We start from the raw sequence: 23,280 nt of genomic DNA, 5'->3' as shown, positions 1-23,280 counted from the left end.
TATAATAAAGCAGAACATAAAAATATCATTTACTTGACCTGAGAAGTAAGTGGAAACTCATAAAAATAAAAGTTGATGCACTCCACCCCCAAATTTATACATGCATTTTTCATGTCAGAAGGCCATTTTTGAAAACATGTGATGCTCACAGTGCAAACACAAGCCTTTTTCCTGGGTGATAATTTTGAAAAATATTGTGTACTTAATAGCTTGGTACAAAACAAACTAATTGTCATCCAGGCAGTTTTTGAGATATTCTACTTGTCTTGAACCAAGTGTCTATTGTTAAAAGTGGCTAGCACTGCTTCCTAGCCCACCTTTGGTATTTCATACCGGCTACATACTGTGCAGTGACTGCATGAGGTGTACATGCCTCACATCATTTTCAAGCCGGAGAGACCAAATTCACAAATATGTCCATATCATTATTTCTACACAATAGTAGCTCAAAAAGTCACACCATAACCTTAAGTTAAGAAATTTGCCAGGGGCCAATTTACAAAACTGTCTCCTGCCACCTTAACCATGTTGCTCATTCTCACAAACATTGAGATATAAGACTTCATCAGATTGGTTTGTAAAATTGGCAATTATGGTAATAACATAGGTCACCAGAACATGACCCCTAAGCAGTTGCTGTCAGATTTCATGTAGGACAGTTGGAGATTTGATTTTAATCAGATTGCTTCATTAGTGGCATTGCAAGAAATTATCCCTTAAAGAACTTCATTCTGGAACCCCATTCCAATAAAAATTATTTTTGATGGGAATTTTGGGCTTCCACTGGGCCTGCCTCCTCCCCCCCCCCCCCCCACCACATCTGGGTGTGGATGTGTGTGTGCTTGGGATGTTGGTATGCCAGTGAACTTATTGGTTATGTTGCTCGTATAGTGACTATCTCTGAGTAACGTCATCCATGGCTTCTGCTTCTGGGATCCATGAGATGGTATCAAAGTCAACAATAACAAAAATTGCAGTTACAATGGCATTTTTAATTATTTTCAAACCAAACTTAAACGTGCATGCAATCGTAACATGAAGATGTGATATATGTGATGTATTTTGCATTCTCTAGGTCAGAACATCAGAGTAAACTTAGTGGAAAAAAGAAAATAAATTAGCAGTTTGGATTGACATAAATTTAACACAGACACATACAAACCATTAAAGTACATATACTGGCATCATTTATGCTTTTATCAGCCTGAGCTGTAAGGAAGCATACCAATTCAGCACCAGAGAATAGTTGAACAATTCAGGCTGCAGTCAGAAATGAAAGACAAAAGGAGTGTACCAGTCCCACATACAATTACAGCCATCTGTTGCGAGTGGGAAGCTCAGATGGAAATTATTCAGGGGCAGGGGCCAGGTTTTATGTACAAATTTAATGCCGCAATAAGCGACCTAGTATAAAAAATCATAAAAATCAAATGCACACGTGAGGTCAAAAAGGTCCATATTTTTGGATACCATATTAAAACAAAGCATAAGAATATTATCCACTTGACCAAAGAAGTCCATGGCAGTTCATAGCAGAAGTTTATGCACCCCAACCCCAAATTTCTACCTGCAATTTTCATGTCCGAAGGTCATTTTTGACACCATGTGATGCTCACATTGCAAAGACAAGCCCTTTTCCTAGATGACAATTCTGCAAAACAGTGTGTACTAAACAGGCTGATGCAATTGAAATATTCTACAGGAGGCTAGCTCAGTTTCCTAGCTGACTATTGGTATTTCACTAACAACATACTGCAGAGTAACTATGGAAGGTGTACATGCCTGATATCAATTTCAAGAACAACACACGCACCGAACACCCAGTTCACAAATATATCCATATCTTTAAATAGTAAAAAAAAATAGCTGAAACAGTCACACCATAGCCTTATGTTAAGAAATTTGCCAGGGACCAATTGACGAAACTGTACCCTGCCATCTCAGCAGACAGGGTGAGCTCAATTCTACATGCAGTAAATATAAATAGACTGAGGAGAAATGTTTAAGCAATTTCTGGCTCAGCTGTGAAGGTGATATATGAAGAAATGAAGCAGCGTGACATCAGAAAATTCAGAACTGTTGTGCTGTATATTGGGGGGGAACAAGGTTGCAAATGGATCTAAAGTTGGTGGAATAAGTCCATGATTAGATCTTACATTTCATGAAAGTGTATGCAGATTTTTACTCAGACTGGTTATTGGCACTGATCTTAACTGTCTTCTCTTGCTACATTTTTTGGATCTTATTTTCAATGTATCTCTGATGTTACTAAGCAACATATAATTTAGTCCTTTCTTACTGAAACTTGAAGTTGTTAAGTGCACTGAGCTGTGGTAGACCCCACTTTATGCCCAGCATCCATCACTGTTCTTTAAGTTAGCCATTGATATTGATAGAAAATTGTTTTGGCATCCTTCTAATAGTGTCACTGATCCATTGCATGAACTTCATGGTTTCTTTATTTTGTCTTGGGCTTGGCCAATGCATATCTAGGGCATTCCTTAAGCACTGTTAGTTGGCTTTACCTATTCTAAATCTGGTAGCAAGATACTACTTTTTTCTGCCATCTGTATCTCCATTGAGAGATCAATCCTAACAACCCCAGTTAGTAAAAATTAACTTCAAAATGTTATGGAATACCTCACTTCTATTTTACTTACTGTATATATGTGCTTATAAGTCGAGGCAAACTGCATAAAACAATGATCCTGATCTGCCATAGCATAATGCAGATCAAGGTATGTGTTGTTTGCTTTGCTGATCACTCTCAACAAACTGCTATGGAGATCTGCCGGCACATAATCATGGTCTGTACAGTTTGCAGTTGGACTTTACTTGTAAGCAAGTATATACGGTTCTAACAGGCATCAGAATCGTTCAAATTAACTTTGAATTATACAATTTGAAATTAATATGCACGAAGCATGTTAAGATGTTAATAAATTACCCTTCCGCAGTAACACCATCAAATGTGAATGCCATTTACTCATTGTTTGTCCAGTAAAAATGTTCATATATCTTGCCCCAGGCTGCCTGTAAAATGTTATCTGTCAAAGTTTTGTTCATTAGTAATCATATTTTAATAATTTAGTTAAATTAACCTTCAGATATTCAGAGCTGCTGTAAAAAATGCATGACATAAATGGCTATGCATTGTGCAAGTTTTTGTGTGTTGCGTCACAAACCGAAGCATCTAGTGAATACATGTATAGAATTTTTCACTGAAAATTAAATTGTAATTATATAAAAATCTTTGCATAAAGATACATGCATGTCGTGCATATCAGGTCTCTTACAGCTTCACCATTTATGTTGGAATGCCAGTAGATTTGCTGGAAGAACAATCTTATGAATTTACCAGTGGCATTGCTATTCAGAGGGTCAAATTTGGCAGCCTGAACAATAATTCGTATTTAATTCTGTTGCAGCTGCAGCAGCCAAGTTGAAGCTTCTCTTGAGTTTTGCAGTGGGAGGACTGCTGGGAGACGTCTTTCTTCATCTTTTACCAGAGGCCTGGGAACATGTTAGAGGTTGATTAAACATTTAAGTCGTTTGACTATTTTCTTTATATCCATCTGTATGTATGTCTGTCTGTTTTTCCATCCATCCATCTTTTTTTACATACAGTTACTTTGATGCATTAAACCAGACTTGAAAGACCACCTGACATATTGTCCTGAAAGATCTCATTTTCCATGCAAAGATGAATTATCTTTTATAATGTGATGACCTTTAATAACAGTCCACTCATTTTATTGACGTGTGGGGGGGGGGGTCCACAGCAATCAGAACATGATGTTCTTAGCCTTTTCCTTTGCATGCAGGGAAAAGAACCTAGGTGTAAATAGAGGCCATTTTGAACTGTTTTCAATTCAGTGGTTTTATCGCGTCATATTAACTTAATTTAAATCACATTGACTTGGTGATGTGGCTTTACCAATAACAATGCAAACAGTAGTTTGCAGCTATTTAAACCAGATGATTTCTTCTTTTTTTATTATTAAAGTGTTTTATAAATAACATTAAAATTTAAAGCAATTTTAATTTTATCAGGATTCATACATTTAGCTGAATGTTAGTTCACCAAAAACTTGCTGGGGTCCTGCATGGGTTTGAGTCTTGGCTCAGCCGATGTTGTATGTGAGACAGTTTACCTGTAGCTTCCCATGGGTTGGTGATACTTTATTCTAACTGCAATGTATAACTGTCATGTGCTGAAAAAAAAAACATGAAACCCACAAAACCAAATCAAGCCAAAATATGCTAGTGAAGCTATTTAACTCGCATTGGAGGGAGATGAGGAGTTTTTGATTGGTCGTAATGGGTCTTTACAGACAGGTTTCTCCAAATGCATATACTGTGTGCAGGTGGTTGTGACAATATTAAATGAGTGAATTTCGTAATAATTATAGTAAGTAAACAAGATTAACCTGAACGACCTTTTGTTAGAATAAAATACAGGTATCCACTGACTTAGCCTGAATTTCATGTCTATGTGACTTCATATGAATTTTTTAAAATTTAATTGTTTTATTGAAGGATAATAAATAATGAAATTGTTTTTCTAAAAACCAAAAAGACAGGATTTATAAATGGCTAAAAAGAATGGTATTAATGTAAATTGAATTACTTATTTTTCAATATAGGATTAAATTATCATGGTTGGGTATTTAGCGATGTGTATATTTGACCTAATCACTCACAAAGTAAATAAAGTCAGAAGGACTTTATGTTAACATTGTGAGTTATTAGGTAAAATTTACATACTGATAAATACTCAGTCATGATCATTTAATCCTTATAATTCCAATTTTGTCCTTTCTTTTGTCAAATCAATGTATTCCATCAATAATGCATTCCAATTTAAGTAGCACATAGGTTCCTTTCATTTGCCGCTTCACATCGCCCCATAATACATAACCTGTACAGAATCACAAATACATACTGACTACTGTCACGGTTACATTTATTCAGAAACTTCAGACTTTACATATTAGACAATGGCTACCGATGGTTTCAACACATTTAGTTCATTTTACAACATTCTTGTTCGGTTTTAGTCAGTCCCATCTGCTACGTCAGATGACCATGACCTTACATAATAACAGCTGATACAGATTAAACAAATGTGCTTGATTAAATTTCCAATCAAACTTTAAATCATTATGGATTTTATCAATGAACAAGATGGAAATATGAACAAGATGATGCTATCCATTAATAAAATAAAGGTAACAGTTAAATAAATTGTATACAGGAATATCATTTTGGATCATTCTCAACAGCGTTAATACTTAACAAGACCCATTCAGTGATCTAATGTAAAATGAAATGTGACTACTGTCATCTAATGTAAAATGAAATGTGACTATTGTCATCTAATGTAAAATGAAATGTGACTACTGTCATCTAATGTAAAATGAAATGTGACTACTGTCATCTAATGTGAAATGAAATATGACTACTGTCATCTAATGTAAAATGAAATGTGACTACTGTCATCTAATGTAAAATGAAGTAGTCATCTAATATAAAATGAAATATGACTACTGTCATCTAATGTAAAATGAAATGTGACTACTGTCACAGTTATGTTTGTTCACAATCTCATACATTTCATCTTAGGCAATGGCTTCCTGTGGTGTCACCACATTCCTTTTCATATAAAAAAATAACATTCATTTTTAATTTTAGTCATTCCTATACAGGAATAACATTTTATATCTTTTTCATCATTGTTAATATTTAACAAGACCCTTTCAGTTATCTAATTTGAAATTAAATGGGCGGTTGTTAAATGTAGAGTTGCTTGCAAAACCAGCCATATGTTTGTTTGGTTGCATAAATGAGTGCCAGAAAAACTGCGATTAGAGTGTTTGATCTTTGGATTGGAGATTTTATCAGTGGTTGCTGACCTTGATCTGAAGTGAAAGGGGGGTTGGTGTTAGGGTCTGATACAGACAGAGCTTGACCACCATTAGCCATATTTTCCAAAACTGAACTAAAGAGTTATTTTTGTTCAGTGCTAGGTCTTCAAGTGTAAAATTTTAGAGACTCTTCACATTTATGATCTGCCAAAAACGAAATATTTCTGGTTGCAAACCCAGCATCACTCATAGCTTTAATTGCTGTTGCATGGAGTGAGTGACCTGTATAGCATTGTACTCCTGCATTCTTGCAGAAATCTGGCATGAATGAAGAGAATTGCTTTGACTGGTTTACAATTATACCATTTGTCAGCAAATTCAGGAGATCTTAGTGATTCTTTACTGCATTGTGTAAATAAGGTCTTTGCTGCTTTATCACATTTCTGAAGGATTTTTTTATACAGATTTTACTGGAGAAGTGTTTGTGCCAGTTGCATACATTCTTTTGTCTGACGTTTCTTCAAGCTTCTCATCAACATCACCTTGGTGTTTTTATATAACTGTTCCATGATTCAGAGTAATGTACTCAATGCCAGATTCATCATTTTCAAACTTTAAGGAAGTTGGGGTCAGTTGATGGTGAAATTCTATACCTCTGGTCACAAAATGAATAGCCAGCAGATACCATATTCTGAATCGAAGGGCAACAGGTTCAAATTTTTGATGATACACATTGATTTTTCCTAATTCTTCCAGTGAAATTACTTGGTAGTACTGGGTTGGCCTTGAAATACCTGATGTTAAATTCAATTTCTGTTTTGCATTTACTATTCAATTAGCATTTTTGAATTCTTTGCTTTTGACAATATCAGTATCTTTTACATTGTCCTTGAAGTATCTCTTTATGGTTGCACGAACATTTTTCAAGGAATTCTTGTGATATTCTTGTACCTGATTGGTTGGCATTTTTGTGACCCTGGATGATAAAAATTTGGGTTGGGCCTCAGCATAGAACCTTCTTAAGTGGCCACTCAGCGTGTCTGGTCCGATTGTGTTGAAGTCAGGTTTGTATCCAATAATTTCAATGCACCTAGCTGTTAGTAAATAGAAACATATTCATAGGAATTTGGTTCTTACACTTGGCAAGATTATTTTGAAATATGTATATGGACAACATATCCTACAATTTTCGTGGTGAAATAAAAGAATAAATGATAACATTACAGGGTAAGTTTCTTTCATTTTATTACATATAAACATTTTTTTATATCCATTGCAACGTGCAGTTGGGTGTGGTGGTGCACAAATTCAGTACAAATTTATTTAATTTCTTAAGTCTTGGGACATATGACCTAGGTGAAAAAGTTTCACCGTAAGTTCTGGGACAGAATATTTATTTTATTTTATCATGTCCCAATATATATGGTAAATACAGTAAACAAGTTAATTTAAACTAGACCTTTGTGACATACCATTAGAATGTCAAGTGGACATGCCATTCCTGCTAATCTTGTCATGATATTCTTGCCAATTTATATTGCTAATGTGTTGCCAATTTATCTTGCTAATGTGTTGCATTTGGTTTTGAATGCAGTAAAAGCTACTTAAACAACCTCTGTCTGGAAAAGTACCTATCACTTGAGACTACATGTAAATTCACCATGTATGGATGCGATATGTTAATAATATAATGACCTATTTTGAGAGACCATCTGTCTTTGAAAGACCATTTATTATTGGCAGAGGAGATGATATTTATTTATAGGGCTAACAGCACAGCACTACAATGATAGCTACATTATGTAGTGCCATATAAAAATATATTCTGAAAATGTGAAGGTAAAATTTTGCACTCTTATGACAAATGAGATGTCTTAATTCAGTTCCTCTTGGAGCACGTGGTGAGAAGTAAAAGGGCACTGCCCATTGATAATTAAATTTGTGACCTTTTACAATAATTATTAGATTCAAAATTGCGTAGAATTTAATGAAGATGAGTGTAATAAATGTATTAACAGATTTAAAAACATATTTTTCTTAGCAAAAAGGATGATCTTTTTGTGACAAAAGTTTGTTATTGACAACTTTATCTTTCTTTTTCTTATTTGTTTCATAGTTATCTGGCAAAGGTGACTGTATACTTAAGCAAATGACATGGGTTACATCGGAGTATACACAGTTCTTTGTAAAAAAAAATCCAATAACTTACTGATTACATTTTGTTGTTAATAGCTCTACCAATAAATGAGAAAAAAAATCACTTTCATCACGCAGAAGGTGGAATTTTTAAATCCTAATTCATGAATAACAAAGGGTTATTTTTCTCACATTCCTATTCAGAAAGCTTAAATGTAGGTTATATAAACAAAATGGCATCCCGAAGTTACAGATGAAGCCATTAAAGAACAAAATATCATTACATGTTTTTGTTTCACTTAGAAAAATCTATATTTTTTGGTTTATGTAAAAAAATTTGGTGTAACCTTAGAAATGAGGTTAAAATGCAGATGAGTTAATTACTGAAGTTAAATATGACATATAAGTATTGACATCATACACACAAGCCAGACTACTCCCCAGGTGGCACTCACTTCTTTTGAAACACCACTTATATCATTGAAGAGTGGTGACACACCAGTAAATTCTGTATTTTGATGTCATGTAAGACAACATTATGTGGTGAAAGATAGCGATTTTCACCATGGGCTTTCTGCGTGAGAAAAGATTGTCATACACAAGTAGGAAAGTGAGAACGTGTTATCTATGTCCATCTGCTGTGCATGCATCAGTATATCACTGTGATATTTTTATTTGTCAGATATCCGTGTCCATCTGCCATGCATGCATCAGTATATCACTGTGATATTTTTATTTGTCAGTTATGCTATAGGATGCAGGATCATCAAACTTTCTGGTAATAAAAATACCCATTCATCAAGAAAAAGGTCACTGTGACCTGTATTTCAAGCATAAATGACTGGTTAAATGCTGCATTAAATTATAGTTTCTTATGTAATCTTGGTTGCAGATCATACAGTTTGTGTGTGATTGTCATTTATTGAGTACAGAACCCTTTCACCAATATTTCTTTCATTTTGACTTAAGCTTTACAAAAGAGTTCTATGAAGATATTTCTAGTTTGGATCATGTTACTGTACGTGTATCTTTATTATCTATGTTGGTGATGGCAGCATGGGTGTCAGTAGCAGCAGTTTATGTCAGGATTGCATATCAGACTGATGTGCTGAGGGTTTTGTAATTCACTTCCAGTGGGATAGGTAACAGCCTCATTCCACAGATCCTTTGTATTAGATTTATGAGGGGTTATTCATTTAAATGTAGGATATTCTTGTCTGTTGGTGGTACCAGTAATGTTGTGCCCCCTACACTCTAGGTACATTTAACTGGAATAATTTTAACAATATCTGACTTCTTTTTTCAGATGGCCACCAAAATGGATACGTGAATATTGGATTATGGGTGCTAGCTGGAATATTATCCTTCCTTATCATTGAGAAAGTGTTTGCAAAAGAAGGAGAATTTGAACATGTAAGTTCTATTGATATCTTCCCAAAATATTTTGCACCTTGTTTGACAACAACAACAATAATAATAATAAAAATACAGAACTCACTTGATATGGTACTGTCCATGGGAGCCATTGAGTATACTGCCTCATAAGAAAGTATTTTGAAACATAATTTGACTGCCACTTAATGAAACTGGATCCATGACTATATCTCCAGGGGTGTAAAATTGAGGGTGAAAAAAAAGCCTTGGTGTCAGAACTCTTGGTCAAATAAAAAAATTTGGGGGTCAATAATATACTAACAAATTTTCATCTTACCCATACTTTTTCAGCTTGAAATAGGTTTTTGCAACTTGCACAATGTACTCTCCCTCTCTCTCTCTCTCTCTCTCTAAAACTACAAATAAAGAAACATGCACACTTAACAAACAAATGCGTTGTCCATTCAAAGAATAATTTTATTAGTTCATTTTTCTTTTTGTTTATGGTCATGCTTTTTACAGCCTTCTTATATTGTTTTGTAGCAATATTATAGACCAACACATTACATATAAGCAAATACAAAAAAAACCAATTAAATCTTTTTAACCAAATGGCAGTTAATTTACTGCAAGCCATAAAATGTGTACCATTATCGGTTTCATTGTACTTCGTCCTAGAACACATTTATTAAAAAATCAAAAAGGCTAATGTTTAATCTTCTTTCTAATAAGTTACACTTGAACTTTAAGATCTTTCTTTTATTGCAACAATTTAACCACATGTCCCACAGTTCAAAGTAACAGCATTCATTGCTTGATGTAGATTAAAAAATAAATAAATAACAAGACCTTTCATGAACCTTGAAATTAAGAGCAAATCGGAACACTAGTTCAGACCTAATTGTTGTTGAATTTTCGTCAGTTTGGACCAAACAATACTTTATTTACCAAGACAAGATAACTAAGTTTGTCATGGACATAATATAAGGACTGTCCACCCCATCCCCACCCAACAGAACACCAAAATGATCCAGTTATACCATGCAAGATAATTATGCAATTTTGTCTTTCCCTAAAGAGTTTCAGTCAAGATAAGTAGCTGTTGCAAAAATTCTTGTACTTGTATGTTTGTCCCAATACAACCATGCCTAGTAGCTGCACATTTTCCTTTGGAGGGTGCTTCTGTCCAAAATGCAGGAATATAAGCAGGTTTTTGTGTTAAGGGAGCCTGGCAGAAATGAATACTCTTGGTCATGATGAAAGTAAACCCAGAATGAGATGGCCAATACCGGATTACCATAAGAGCTTTAATAAGCTTTGTTGTTTTTGACCTTGTTCACAATGTAATGTCCCTCTTTCCGCTAGAAACACCAAGGTTAATCAGGCAGGTTTATAAACTTTTATAGTATCATTTTCCACCTAAATTGTTATATTTTTATTTACAGTTTTGAAAACTTTCATATATTGGAGACCAATATATGCAACTCTTAGATCAATGGATATAATAAAATCATTTTCTTGCGATTAAATCATTTTCTTTTAATTATTTCCAAATTGAAAAGCCGTCTGTTTTAAAAATGTTCATGAGTCACAGAGTCATTCAAAGGTTTTTATCTATGCCCAGTCTGAATTTACCATTAGGTTTTTGTACAATGAACAGATTTGAAATAGACTCTTCCTTATTATGATATGAAGGAGCTGTAGTACCTGTCCACAAGCTTTGTCTACTTTAATTTATAATGGAATCATTTGTTCATCAGAAATTGTGATGCATTTTGGTATTCTGCTTTGGTTTGTAAATTTTTATAACATCCATTTAGCAGATATTTTGCAACATCACACGTCAAGACCTATACATATTTAGCCTTGAATGAATGTACCTGTCCTTTTTTTCCCTGCATTCTGAGCTGTATTTTTCCCCCTAGCAATGAGTTGCATTAATGTGGCCAGATTGTTTGGGATTATTTGGCTAGTAAAACCAGTAATGCTCTTAGGGGTCAATGCCAGTGAAATTATATTCATAATCATCTCACAAGAAATAATGTCAGGACCGTATATTATTTATTTTTCTAGTGAGATTGCAACCTTGTGTTTTTACAAGGTTATCAAGTTTGACGATGGGCATAATTGCAGCTCTAACAAACTGTTTAACTTGACATTAGTGTCTCATGATGCCATCATTTTTCCATACATCACAGTAGTTGTACATGATATGATTTACATCAGTTCATGTAAACATTTATGTCAATCTGACCTTATCTGCATTTAGGATGGGAATATATTGAATAATGTTTGGAATTTACAACGAATAGTAATTGGTTTAAAGTAGATAATAAGATTGTGTATGTTTTGTTTACAAATACAACCATGAAAATTTATGCAAGACTTCATTTGGGTACAAGTGTCAGGATTTTGTTTTACAGCTTCCAGACGAATGTGAAGAAGAATCAGTGGCATGTAAGGAAAACAGCCGTGTGGTAAAAGAGATTGTACAAAATGGTACGAGTGGTCTTGCAAGGACTAGGAAAGGAGAAAAATCTATCAAACATTCAAGTGTTACGAATATAAATAAGAATAAAACTAAAACAAAAGATACAACAAATATAAATGGAAATGTTGTTTGTGAATCCAAAGAAGAAACTATTAAGGTAAGCTTTTTTATCATTGGTAATTATTAATGTCTTTTTTTCATATGCTGACCCTTTGGCACAGCATTTTATGCTGTGATCTTATCTTTCCATCTGCCCATTAACTCTTCCATTTCAGTATGATAACTTCAGTTCTACAGCACCTGCCTCTGCCAAGCTTTACAGGATGTTCTTCTTGACAAAAGAAAGAAGACTATTGCTTTTGGTATCAAAAGTCAAAAAGTCAAAGTCATTGAAAGAAGTCAAATGTTTTTTTCACAATAACGTTAGTTCTATATCACAGACCTGGATCAAAGTTTGTGGATGGCTAGCACTTGGGATAAGGGAAAAAAAACTATCGATTTTGGAATTATAAAGTCAATGGATAACGTCAACTGATAGATGAAAATGGTTTTAGCACAAAAATATCAGTTCTTAGCCATATACGTTTACCAAAGTTTGTGGATGACTTACATGTTGGGTAAGAAAAATGTTTTGATCATTGCATCCAAAGGTCAAAGTCAAGGTGATTGTGACTGAAAGAAGAATTTTTTGTGCATAATAACCAATTAAGTTCTAGACCTTTGTAGCTTGAACAAATTTTGTGCAGGGTACAACTCAGGATATGAAAGAGACCTATTAATTTTGCTTTAAAAATATCAAAGGTCATGGTATTTGTGTCTCAAGAAAAATGGGTATTTGCAGAATAATTTTTGTTCCAGGTTAAGTTTCTTGACTAGACATTGTGAATGGCTTATACTTTGGGTAATAAAGAAACCCTTTGATTATTAGGCCTATAAGGTCAGAGAACATGATCATGGTAACTCTGATAACAAAAAATATGGTCAAGGTCATGGTGGTCAAGGTCATGGATACTATGTCAGTAATCAATAAACTCAACCATTCAATACTAGTGCCCACATGGAGGACTATTAGGGCTTGTAATGTGCTGTTCATGGTACTCATATTCTTCATTGATTTATTCTGTATGTAAAATATTTGAGTTAACTTGGGATATAAATGTGTGCATTTTAAGCAGAAAATATTCCACAGCTTTGTACATATCATCTCAGCATCCTATCAACCTGTTCATATTTTAAATTGTTTATCAATATGCATTAACATAATTTTTTTTGTATACCATGGAATAGAGCTATGTTGCACACCTAAACTGGGTTTGTATAAACTACTTTCCAGGATTTATTAAACACTGCACATATATCTGTGTTCTAAGGCCAGTATGTTTTTAACTTTAAATTGCCATCAAAGTTACAACGTGGTTACATTTCTGGATGAAATTTTGTCCCCATCTTAAACTTTTCAGCATCTCTTGGAAATGGTTAGTCAAAGAAGTGGGGGCATTTAAGATTCTGCTTACCAAAAGCTCTTTTAAACCATTAACTAGTTATGCCACCTTCATATTCTGTGGAGTATGCAGATATATTCATGACAAGCCAACCTACATCAAAAGCTTTCTCCAGCTTAAAATCATTTAACAGGCACTTGCTTGACTTGGAAGTTTATTATTGTGTCTTGAACCAAGATTATCATATTTGTATTACTTTAAATGGTGCCATTCCTGTTGTTCATATCTATATATATATATATATATATATATATAATTTTTTTTGCAGGTTAGTGGATATCTTAATTTAGCAGCTAATGTGATAGACAATTTTACTCATGGTTTGGCAGTTGCTGGAGGCTTTCTTGTCAACACCAAGGTAAGGTTTATGATGTTTTTAGGGCACATGGCTGTAAATAGCATGACTATTTTGTTTGGCCCTTTGTCAATGGCCCTATGTCTGTAACTGTGTACATGACCTTGTTTCTGTAGCTATGTCCATGGTCTTGTGTCTGTAGCCATGTCAATGGCCCTATGTCTGTAACTGTGTCTATGGCCCTGTGTCTGTACTGTGTCAATGGCCCTGTGTCTGTAGCTGTGTCTATTGCAGGGATCGTCCTGGGCTTCGCCAATGTCGCAAATTGCGATTTTTTTTCCTTATTGGCGACAAAAATATCCCATCTGGCGATTTTTTTGGCGACAGACTTTTTGGTTGTTTATTTTGTACATACAATCATGGATTTTGACTGGATAAATTAAAAGGAGAATGAAAGGAAGCCACAAACTTGACTAAGCAATGCATTGGAATCAATCTGTTACACAAACGATCCTTTGTTCATATTGACAACCCCATCTTTACAGTGCATTGTTACATCATAATCTGCTTATGCTGACATCTGGGCTGAGTACTGTATGCTATGATACAGTCAATCATGCTACCGAACTCTACCTACTAATGACTGACTTCTGAAGACGCGAATAGAACAGATACAATTAATTGAATGGCTAATCCTTCTGTTGTTGTCTTTTTTTTTTTTTTTTTTTTTTTTTACATATACCAATACAATAGTTTTGCTTAACCTTCATAGAAAACTGATAACCTTTGAAGTACCGACTATTGCGTATAAATACAAAGCAAATGGAAAAAATCTCAATCACAATTATATCTGTCGCCAGTGCAGCATTTTACTCATTGATCTTTTCCTTTTGCCATCAATCCGTGTTATGGCTGCAGAGACTTAAACTCCGCAACAAGAAAGAGCGAAAAAAACCAAAACAGTTTTGCATAATTAATAATAATTATTTATTTCTCAAAATACAGGAGTGAAAGAATCCCGAAATAGGGTGTGAATTTATGCTTATATATACGGTCCAATATTGCCAGGTGTTGACTCATGTAAGTTTCATTCGTGGGAATGGAGATCCTAGTTTGCTTGTCGAGAAAATTTATACAGCATTCAGTGATCATTCTTGGGATTTAGGAAGCAATTCACTTCAAGCTTTGTGAAGCTAGCCATGGGGGGGGGGGCTGCCGAGAGACTACTGGTGTCACCTGTCAGCACTGTAGACTGTGAACGTGGATTCAGTAAGATGAACCTCATAAAAATTGACATCAGAAATAAACTCTGCATCTCATCTCTCGAGAATTTAATGAGAATCAGCATGTACAGATGTGAAAAATTAGACTTTGAAACTGCATTCAACAAGTTGGCAGCCCTAAAATTGCGACGGATCTTCATATAACACTTTGTAACATTTTGTTAATGCTTATTGTAATTAGAGTATTAACTAACCCATCTTTTGTAATTTTCATTGCCTGTTACATTAATAGACTAAATTAACACTTCAAAACATGTGCACTACTTGTTCTGGCGACACTTTTTGAAAATTGGCGACAAAATATTGAGGTTGGCGATTTTTTTGGCGACAGCTTTTTAAAAGCCAGGACCATCCCTGTATTGCCCTGTGTCTTTAGTGGTGTCCATGGCCCTGTGTCTGTAGCTATGTCTATGGCCCTGTGTCTTTAGCTTTGTTCATGGCCTTGTGTCTGTAGCCATGTCCATGACGTGTGTCTGTAGCCATGTCCATGGCCCTGTGTCTGTAGCTGTGTCTATGGCCCTGTGTCTGTACTGTGTCTATTGCCCTGTGTCTGTAACAGTGTCCATGGCCCTGTGTCTGTAGCTGTGTCTGTGGCCCTGTGTTTGTAGCAGTGTCCATGGCCCTGTGTCTGTAGCTGTGTCCATGACCCTGTGTCTGTAGCTGTGTCTATGGCCCTGTGTCTTTAGCTGTGTCCATGGTCCTATGCCTTTGGCCCTGTGTCTTTAACTGTGTCCATGGCTTTGTGTCTGTAGCTGTGTCTTAAGCTGTGTCTATGGCCCTGTGTCTGTTGCTGTGTCTGTGTCCCTGGTCTGTAGCTGTGTCTATGGCCCTGTGTCTGTAGCTGTGTCTATGTTCCTGTGTCTGTAGCTGTGTCTGTTGCCCTGGTCTGTAGCAGTGTCCATGGCCCTGTGTCTGTAGCAGTTTCCATGGCCCTGTGTCTGTAGCTGTGTCTATGGCCCTGTGTCTGTAGCTGTATCTATGGTCCTGTGTTTGCAGCTGTGTCCATGGCCCTGTGTATGTATCTGTCTATTGCCCTGGTCTGTAGCTGTATCTATGGTCCTGTGTTTGTAGCTGTATCTATGGTCCTGTGTTTGTAGCTGTGTCTATCGCCCTGTGTCTGTAGCTGTATCTATGGTCCTGTGTTTGTAGCTGTGTCTATGGCCCTGTGACTGTAGCTGTATCTATGGTCCTGTGTTTGTAGCTGTATCTATGGCCCTGTGTCTGTAGCTGTATCTATGGTCCTGTGTTTGTAGCTGTATCTATGGTCTGTGTTTGTAGCTGTATCTATGGTCCTGTGTTTGTAGCTGTGTCTATGGTCCTGTGTTTGTAGCTGTGTCTATGGCCCTGTGTCTGTACCTGTGTCTGTAGCTGTGTCTATGGCCCTGTGATCGGTAGCTGTGTCTATGGCCCTGTGTCTGTAGCTGTGTCTATGGCCCTGTGTCTGTAGCTGTGTCTATGGCCCTTTGTTCGGTAGCTGTGTCTATTGCCCTGTGTTCGGTAGCTGTGTCTATGGCCCTGTGTCTGTAGCTGTGTCTATGGCCCTGTGTCTGTAGCTGTGTCTATGGCCCTGTGTCTGTACTGTGTCCATTGCCCTGTGTCTGCTCTTGGTTATGCATCGTTGATCAGTAAGTGCTTGCTATCATGTTAAAGGCCACATTTATTTGAATAGATGATCAAATTTGGTATTTCATTATGATTTTTGACCTTCTTTTGATCATAAAAAATATTTACATGTATCAACTGTTGTCTCATCACATCTGCTCTTTAACTGCTTTGAAGATTGCATGAAACCTTATCCCACACATATTCATCTCATGGTCTAGTTGGCTTAGATGAAAATGGTGCCACTTCCATCTTGACAATCTTATTATTGCTAATCCTCCTGAAAGTCTCAGGATTGTGTTTTCACTAAAATACATCATATGCTATTTATCTTGTCCTAAATGAAAATGGTGTTGATCTGATTGGAAAGCCTCCTTCTGAATGATTTTGCCATGTGGGTGTCACTTGTTGGTCCTAAATGAAAATGGTGTTGATCTGAATTGGAAAGACTCCTTCTGAATGATATTGGCATGTGGGTGTCACTTGTAGGTCCTAAATGAAAATGGTGTTGATCTGAATGGAAAGTCTCCTTCTGAATGATATTGCCATATGGGTGTCACTTGTTGGTCCTAAATGAAAATGGTGTTGATCTGAATGGAAAGTCTCCTTCTGAATGATATTGCCATATGGGTGTCACTTGTTGGTCCTAAATGAAAATGGTGTTGATCTGATTGGAAAGTCTCCTTCTGAATGATATTGCCATGTGGGAGTCACTTGTAGGTCCTAAATGAAAATGGTGTTGATCTGATTTGGAAAGACTCCTTCTGAATGATATTGCCATGTGGGTGTCACTTGTTGGTCCTAAATGAAAATGGTGTTGTTCTGATCTGGAAAGTCTCCTTCTGAATGATATGTGGGTGACACTTGTTGGTCCTAAATGAAAATGGTGCATCTTGTGCCTCCAGTATATGCAGGATCAGATGGTCTTTTCTTATATTCCAAGAGATTCTTTCAGACAGTAAAGTGTCAGTTCCTTCAAGGGGCACTTGCTAAATAGCAGATTCCAACTTCTTAAATGGCAACCTTGTGATGTGACATCATGGTCATTTTCCTCAGTACCTATAGTTTCTAATAGGGAGCAATCCCAGAAGGTGGTTCGATGAAATCAGCTCAAAATTACTAGATGGAAAGTTATGACACAGCAGGCAATTGCAGTTCAGTTTCATTACATGAATTGCTTCTTGGGTGGATGGGGTGCAACAGGTACCTAGTGCCAAATGGTATAGAGTAAAAGTTTTAAATATTTTAGCTTTTAAACACCAACACTGTCTGATTTTTTAATGTAAGTTTGTCATTAATTAGGGGTGAGGAGATTTTGCCAGGTACCTGGCAGGGAACTACCCAGCCAGATCAGTTATCACTAAGTCAGGTTTATCCACCCCCATTTTGCCCAGTGTGAGTATTTCCAGGTAGTGCAAAACATGATGGGATGGGTACCTATCCATCCGTAACCATAACAGATATACAGTTATTGAAGTTTCTTATGAGCAAGTCTGCACTCATATTTAAGCTGGACTTTGGAACTGTTGAACTGAAGATGTTATTTACAGTTTGCTGTGTACCAGTCCATTTTTGACAGTCATTTTATGTGAAATAGTAATTTATAAATGAGATGAGTGCAAAACTGTTGTATTTGTATATTGCATGACACATGAAAATACAGCCATGAAATTTATTAATCTTTATTACTTCCCAAGAAAATGGGGCATAAAACATTGCTTGCTTTGGTGGTAATACAGTGATACAATACATAGCAAGTATTATACAGCTAGCGGGTGATACATGTTGCAATACAGGAGTGCATATTATATTACAGCTTTGGACTTGTTTGTCTTTGCATGTAATATCTATGTTGGTGTGTGATTTTGATTTTTAACGTAGCTTTAACAATATTTCAGTCATATCGCTACGATGTCTGCAGTGTGGCAGTCTATAGTGATGTCTAGCACTGGGGCATCATGCTGCAGACATGTAGCATGATGTCCCACCCAGTCACATTATCCTGACACCAGGCCGACCAGTCCTAACACTAACCTCTTAATGCTGAATGCCAAGCGAGGCAGCTGTTAGTACCATTTTTTAAGTCTCTGGTATGACTCAGTCGGGGATTGAACCCACGACCTCCCACATCCGAGGCGGACGCTCTTACCACTAGGCCACCGGAGCAGTATATCTATGTTGGTGTTTTAAGCATGTGGCACTATTATTACTACAAACTGAATCTATCATTGGCAGATAATCTCAATGTTCCACAGGATTTGCTTCATGTTTAACATTGGAAAAACGATTTTTTTATACCTGACTTCATAATAAAAAATAGAAATATTCAAAATATGACTCATTTATTATTTTACAAAACAATATTAAAATAAATGATTTTGCTGTTTTTTCACCAACACTGTTGGTATCTCTTGCCAAGCACAGGAACCAGTCTGATAAATAATGTCTAGCAGATGGACAGTAATACATAAAAGAGAATGGCGCGCAAATCTTTGCAGTGAAGTTCTTCAGTTTTCTTTTTTCAACTTACAGGTACATCATGAAGATCAAATATAGGTTTTCTTGATGAAAGTTGAGAAAAGTGTGTACAGATGTAATGAAACTCAGCTAATATTAATATATATATATATATATATATATATATATATATATATATATATATATATATATATATATATAGATAGATAGATAGATACGCACACACCATGTCATAGATGAGTTTTATTATGAGCATCATTTGTGCATATTAATTAGATAATCTGGCTAGACTTATTAGCAGATGAGAGGCCGTATATCTGCACACGTTTGGATATTTTATATGTATTGTAAGCTGTAATATCAAGAATGAGTGTACCTGATGAAAAAGAATGACATAATTAGTTAAAATTGTGTTTAGAAAAACAGTGCGGAAATGATGAATTTTCACCATTGTTTCTAATTACAGGTTGGTTTAATAACAACAGTTGCTATTCTGCTACATGAAATCCCACATGAGGTTGGGGATTTTGCCATCTTGCTAAGAGCTGGTTTTGATAGATGGAAGGCTGCAAAAGCACAGGTAAGACTCTAACCAGCTGAGGATGCAGGAATTGTTCACACACAAACTATTTGCAAGGTATCATTTCTCAGATCTGGTTTTGTCATTATTCATCATTTAACCTGAAAAATTCATATTGCAACTTCACAAGATCTTTAATATCACCTGTACATACCTGTCATATTCCAGACACTGTTGTGATGACTCAAAAACTGTGTTTCGACATAACAAGGTTTGTCAGTGTGTGTGAACAAAGAAAACCCCAAATAAGTTATCTTTTCGTATAAGCCTATATACAATTGGAAATTCAGATTTGATGATAAATGAAATAATATAAAAACAAAAATAGTTGGTAAACTTATTATTGTATTGTCCAAAAGAAACACCATGCATGTTCCCATACTAACATAAACACAAGAACAGAGACATTAAATAGAGAAAAATCCACCAAGTTTCTGTCCTTTAAATCATTGGACAGTGGAATATTTTTTAATCAGGTACAGTCTTATCAGTAGTTCAGGGATGGGGTTGAAAGGAATACAAATCTCATTTCTGTTCATCTTGGCACTAATTTGAGACTGTTGTTCAAATTTCACTGAAAATCTTGTTGAATATTTCTCATCATAGAAAATGATCTTTCTGCATCTACATTGCTGTGAGGGAATGGCAAACAGGCTAGTTGGTGTTGGTATGTTATCAGATGTACATTCCAGGATGACTAATGTCGACATGGGAATTGCAATGTGTGCAAAAAATAACATGCTTCCCCTTGCTGCTTTGCTTCACAAGGTCAAGTTCTGTCCAAGAGTTTTGAAACACACACACACACACAGACACACACAAACACACACACACACACACACAGTAAAGAGATTGAAAGAGATATGCAGGGAAGAAGAGTACAAGATTTTGAAATTACAAAGAACTGTTACCCTAACAGGGCATCAATGATTTGAATGTTTTATACAATTATATATGTTTTGCAAGTTGAATATAGAGTTATCTGAACCAATAAATAGCTTATGTTGCCAGCTTATGTTGCCAAACACAAAGCAGAGTTCATTATGATAGGTGTACTGATTCATAAAATTTAACAGTCACTGAAACAAAAGGTCTGTAATTCATGTGTTCCATAATTGTTTGCAAAATTTGTGAATTCAACTTGTTTTAGAATACGTGTAGTGACGATGTAATTATAGCAGCATGATACCCCAAAATGCATCATAATGTCATGTCTTGATGAACTACTATAAATCACGTAATATGTCAGCCAATCAAAGTCATCTCTCCTAGGAATCATGTAATAAAGACAAAAGCACTTTCATTCTTAATACTTAGTCATTTTTCATAGTCACCTTTTTCTTGTATCATTATAACCATTTCAAGTGAAAATATATGTTGTACAAAATACCTCAAATGCTTTAATCTGCCCATTTTTTTAATGCAAAATGGCTCCATGATCAAACAGTATTACTGTGTTATCTACAAATGTCACATAGCAAATGAGAACACTTGAAGAATTGAATATATATATACATATATATAGTTTTTGCATATGTTCTCTTCAGATTTATTTATGACTACACATTAATGAAAGTAGTACCTGATTTTTTTAGGTCTGAGATTGGAAACATGTTTCATATATATATATATATATATATATATATATATATATATATATATATATATATATAGCTTGTATCATTATCAACTTACAAAAGCTTGCATCAAAGATGGGTGTACATGTATATTTAGTTTTGGTCATGAGTATTTATCAAAGTTGTGGAATTTTAATATGATGATGTTTCCATAGGTTTAATATGAAAACTGAATTGGTAGCCTGAGTCCTGAAGGCAAATCTGACCCTTAGAAAGCTTATTCAAGCATGGAAGTGTAAAATGGAATATTCAGATTATTGACTACAAGGGGGGAAAAAATGCAGGGAAGCCAACTAATAAATTTATTGGACATCATGTCATTTCCATTTGAGTATTGTTTATGATGGGAGAGATGATTGCCACAGAAAAAGGCAACATTGAGTTGATAGATCTTGAGTTCATTAAGGTTTAAGTGTACTTTATAAATTTTTAAGCCAGACATAATTTTACCTTTAATGCATCAGATCACAGTTATGAATATTTAAATGCATATTTTCTATATCGGCAATAGGAGTCAATGATAGTTGGTTACACATTGTCAGAAAATCTACCTTATGGAAAAATATTAACTGCCTAGCTGAGAAGGTATTTTTTATAGAGTGTTTAGGGTTGGCAGGTCTGGCAAGGTACTAACTATTTTAAATAGAATGCACTTTAAAATCATATTACTACAAGAATTTTGGTCTCTGCTGTCCACCTATGTAATCATATTAAAATAATATATTCATGCATCCTTCATAGAGAGCCCAGTTTGGATGAATTGTTGACAAATATTGATGCCGGAATTAATGTCAACAAATATTTACAGGAATTTGTGTGTTCCATTTTGCAAATCCTGCTGACATAGTATCCATTATCATAAGCAAGCAAGCATCTTTTTTCACAATAATGTGATGATTTTGTGCATGAGCTTTTCAGTTTTCTCGTAAAAAGTAATTACGTACGTATATAAATATTTGCTGCTCTTTTTAGTTTGGTTTGACAATGTCTCAAAGCTGCACAGGCTTGAAAATATCAATGACCAAGGTTGAACTTGAAAATACCAATGACCATGATTGAGTGTATCACTGTCAAAGCAGACATTTTTTTTAAAATTGTCTTTCTCTGGCTCCAAATTGTTCACAGGTATACTTAAAAATGATGTGTGATACCTTGTTGAAAGGAAAGAAATTCCACATTAAAGTAACACCTAGATTACTGGAAAGTGTGGCAGTAAAGTTGAAGTCGATGAAGAAATCAAGGGCTAGGTGCAGAAAATTACAGTTTCTCCTGTAATAAACCCCATCCATGTTATATATTTATGCACATGTTGGTTACCTGTGCCTATGTGTCTACATGTTAATCTGACATTAAAACTAAAAGATTATGTTATGTGGATTTAAAGATAAATTTAGTCAGTTATATTTTACAAAATGAGGGCATTTAAAAGGAATATCAAATTTCATGAAAAAGGGCTCTCTGTCTCTTATAAAATATTCATATGAACTACATTCACTTGTATGGATTCAAGTCCTTTTGTGGGCATGATTTTAATTTTGAGGTGTAAGAGTCAATGTGTAATGTTGTAGTTATCCATTTTCTAATGCAGTACACATATAATTAAAGAAATTGAGACATGTTGTATTAAAGCATTATTCTTTTTTGGGGTTTTTGTTTGATGCAAGTGAATTTTATATTCATGTTCATGCAGATGTTTGGTCTGATCTTTTATATTTTTTTATCCATGTTAACTTCTGAAAACTACTTTTTTATACATTACTTTTTTTACATTGAAATTTTTTTAAATGAAAATTTTCATGAAAACTCTGGTAATCTTTAAATATTTTATACTGTGAAACTTTGGGTGAATGACCTAGCTTACAATATGTGACTGAGGTTGTCTTCTTGATAGATTATGTGGCTTGCATGATACAGTTATCTGTTATGTGTGCTCAGGAACAATCCTAGATAAAACTAACATGCATAAATTCTGTGTCAGACTTGTGGCATAATAACTGATAATGACATGTTTGTCAGGGTGACAGTAAATTTTAGT

At 35.1% G+C, this 23,280-nt stretch overlaps 1 protein-coding gene across 2 annotated transcripts in view; it reads left to right on the top strand.

Annotated features, from left to right (window-relative positions):
- The window catches only part of LOC149794751 (zinc transporter ZIP13-like), an 82,917-nt gene that overhangs the window by 19,825 nt on the left and 39,812 nt on the right, over nucleotides 1–23,280 (top strand). For both annotated transcript variants that reach the window (XM_089964383.1, XM_089964384.1), the window contains exons 2-6: nucleotides 3,429–3,530; nucleotides 9,310–9,416; nucleotides 11,801–12,025; nucleotides 13,639–13,728; nucleotides 19,495–19,608. In XM_089964383.1, the coding sequence (XP_089820509.1) occupies nucleotides 3,429–3,530; nucleotides 9,310–9,416; nucleotides 11,801–12,025; nucleotides 13,639–13,728; nucleotides 19,495–19,608 (638 nt within the window). The remainder of the gene's footprint in view (nucleotides 1–3,428; nucleotides 3,531–9,309; nucleotides 9,417–11,800; nucleotides 12,026–13,638; nucleotides 13,729–19,494; nucleotides 19,609–23,280) is intronic.

This window comes from Sinohyriopsis cumingii, chromosome 7 (assembly GCF_028554795.1).
Source record: "Sinohyriopsis cumingii isolate HCF-2022 chromosome 7, ASM2855479v2, whole genome shotgun sequence".
Classification (NCBI taxonomy): domain Eukaryota; kingdom Metazoa; phylum Mollusca; class Bivalvia; order Unionida; family Unionidae; genus Sinohyriopsis; species Sinohyriopsis cumingii.
The sequence above is the reverse complement of the archived record's forward strand: the minus strand, read 5'-3'. Positions and strand labels throughout refer to the sequence as shown.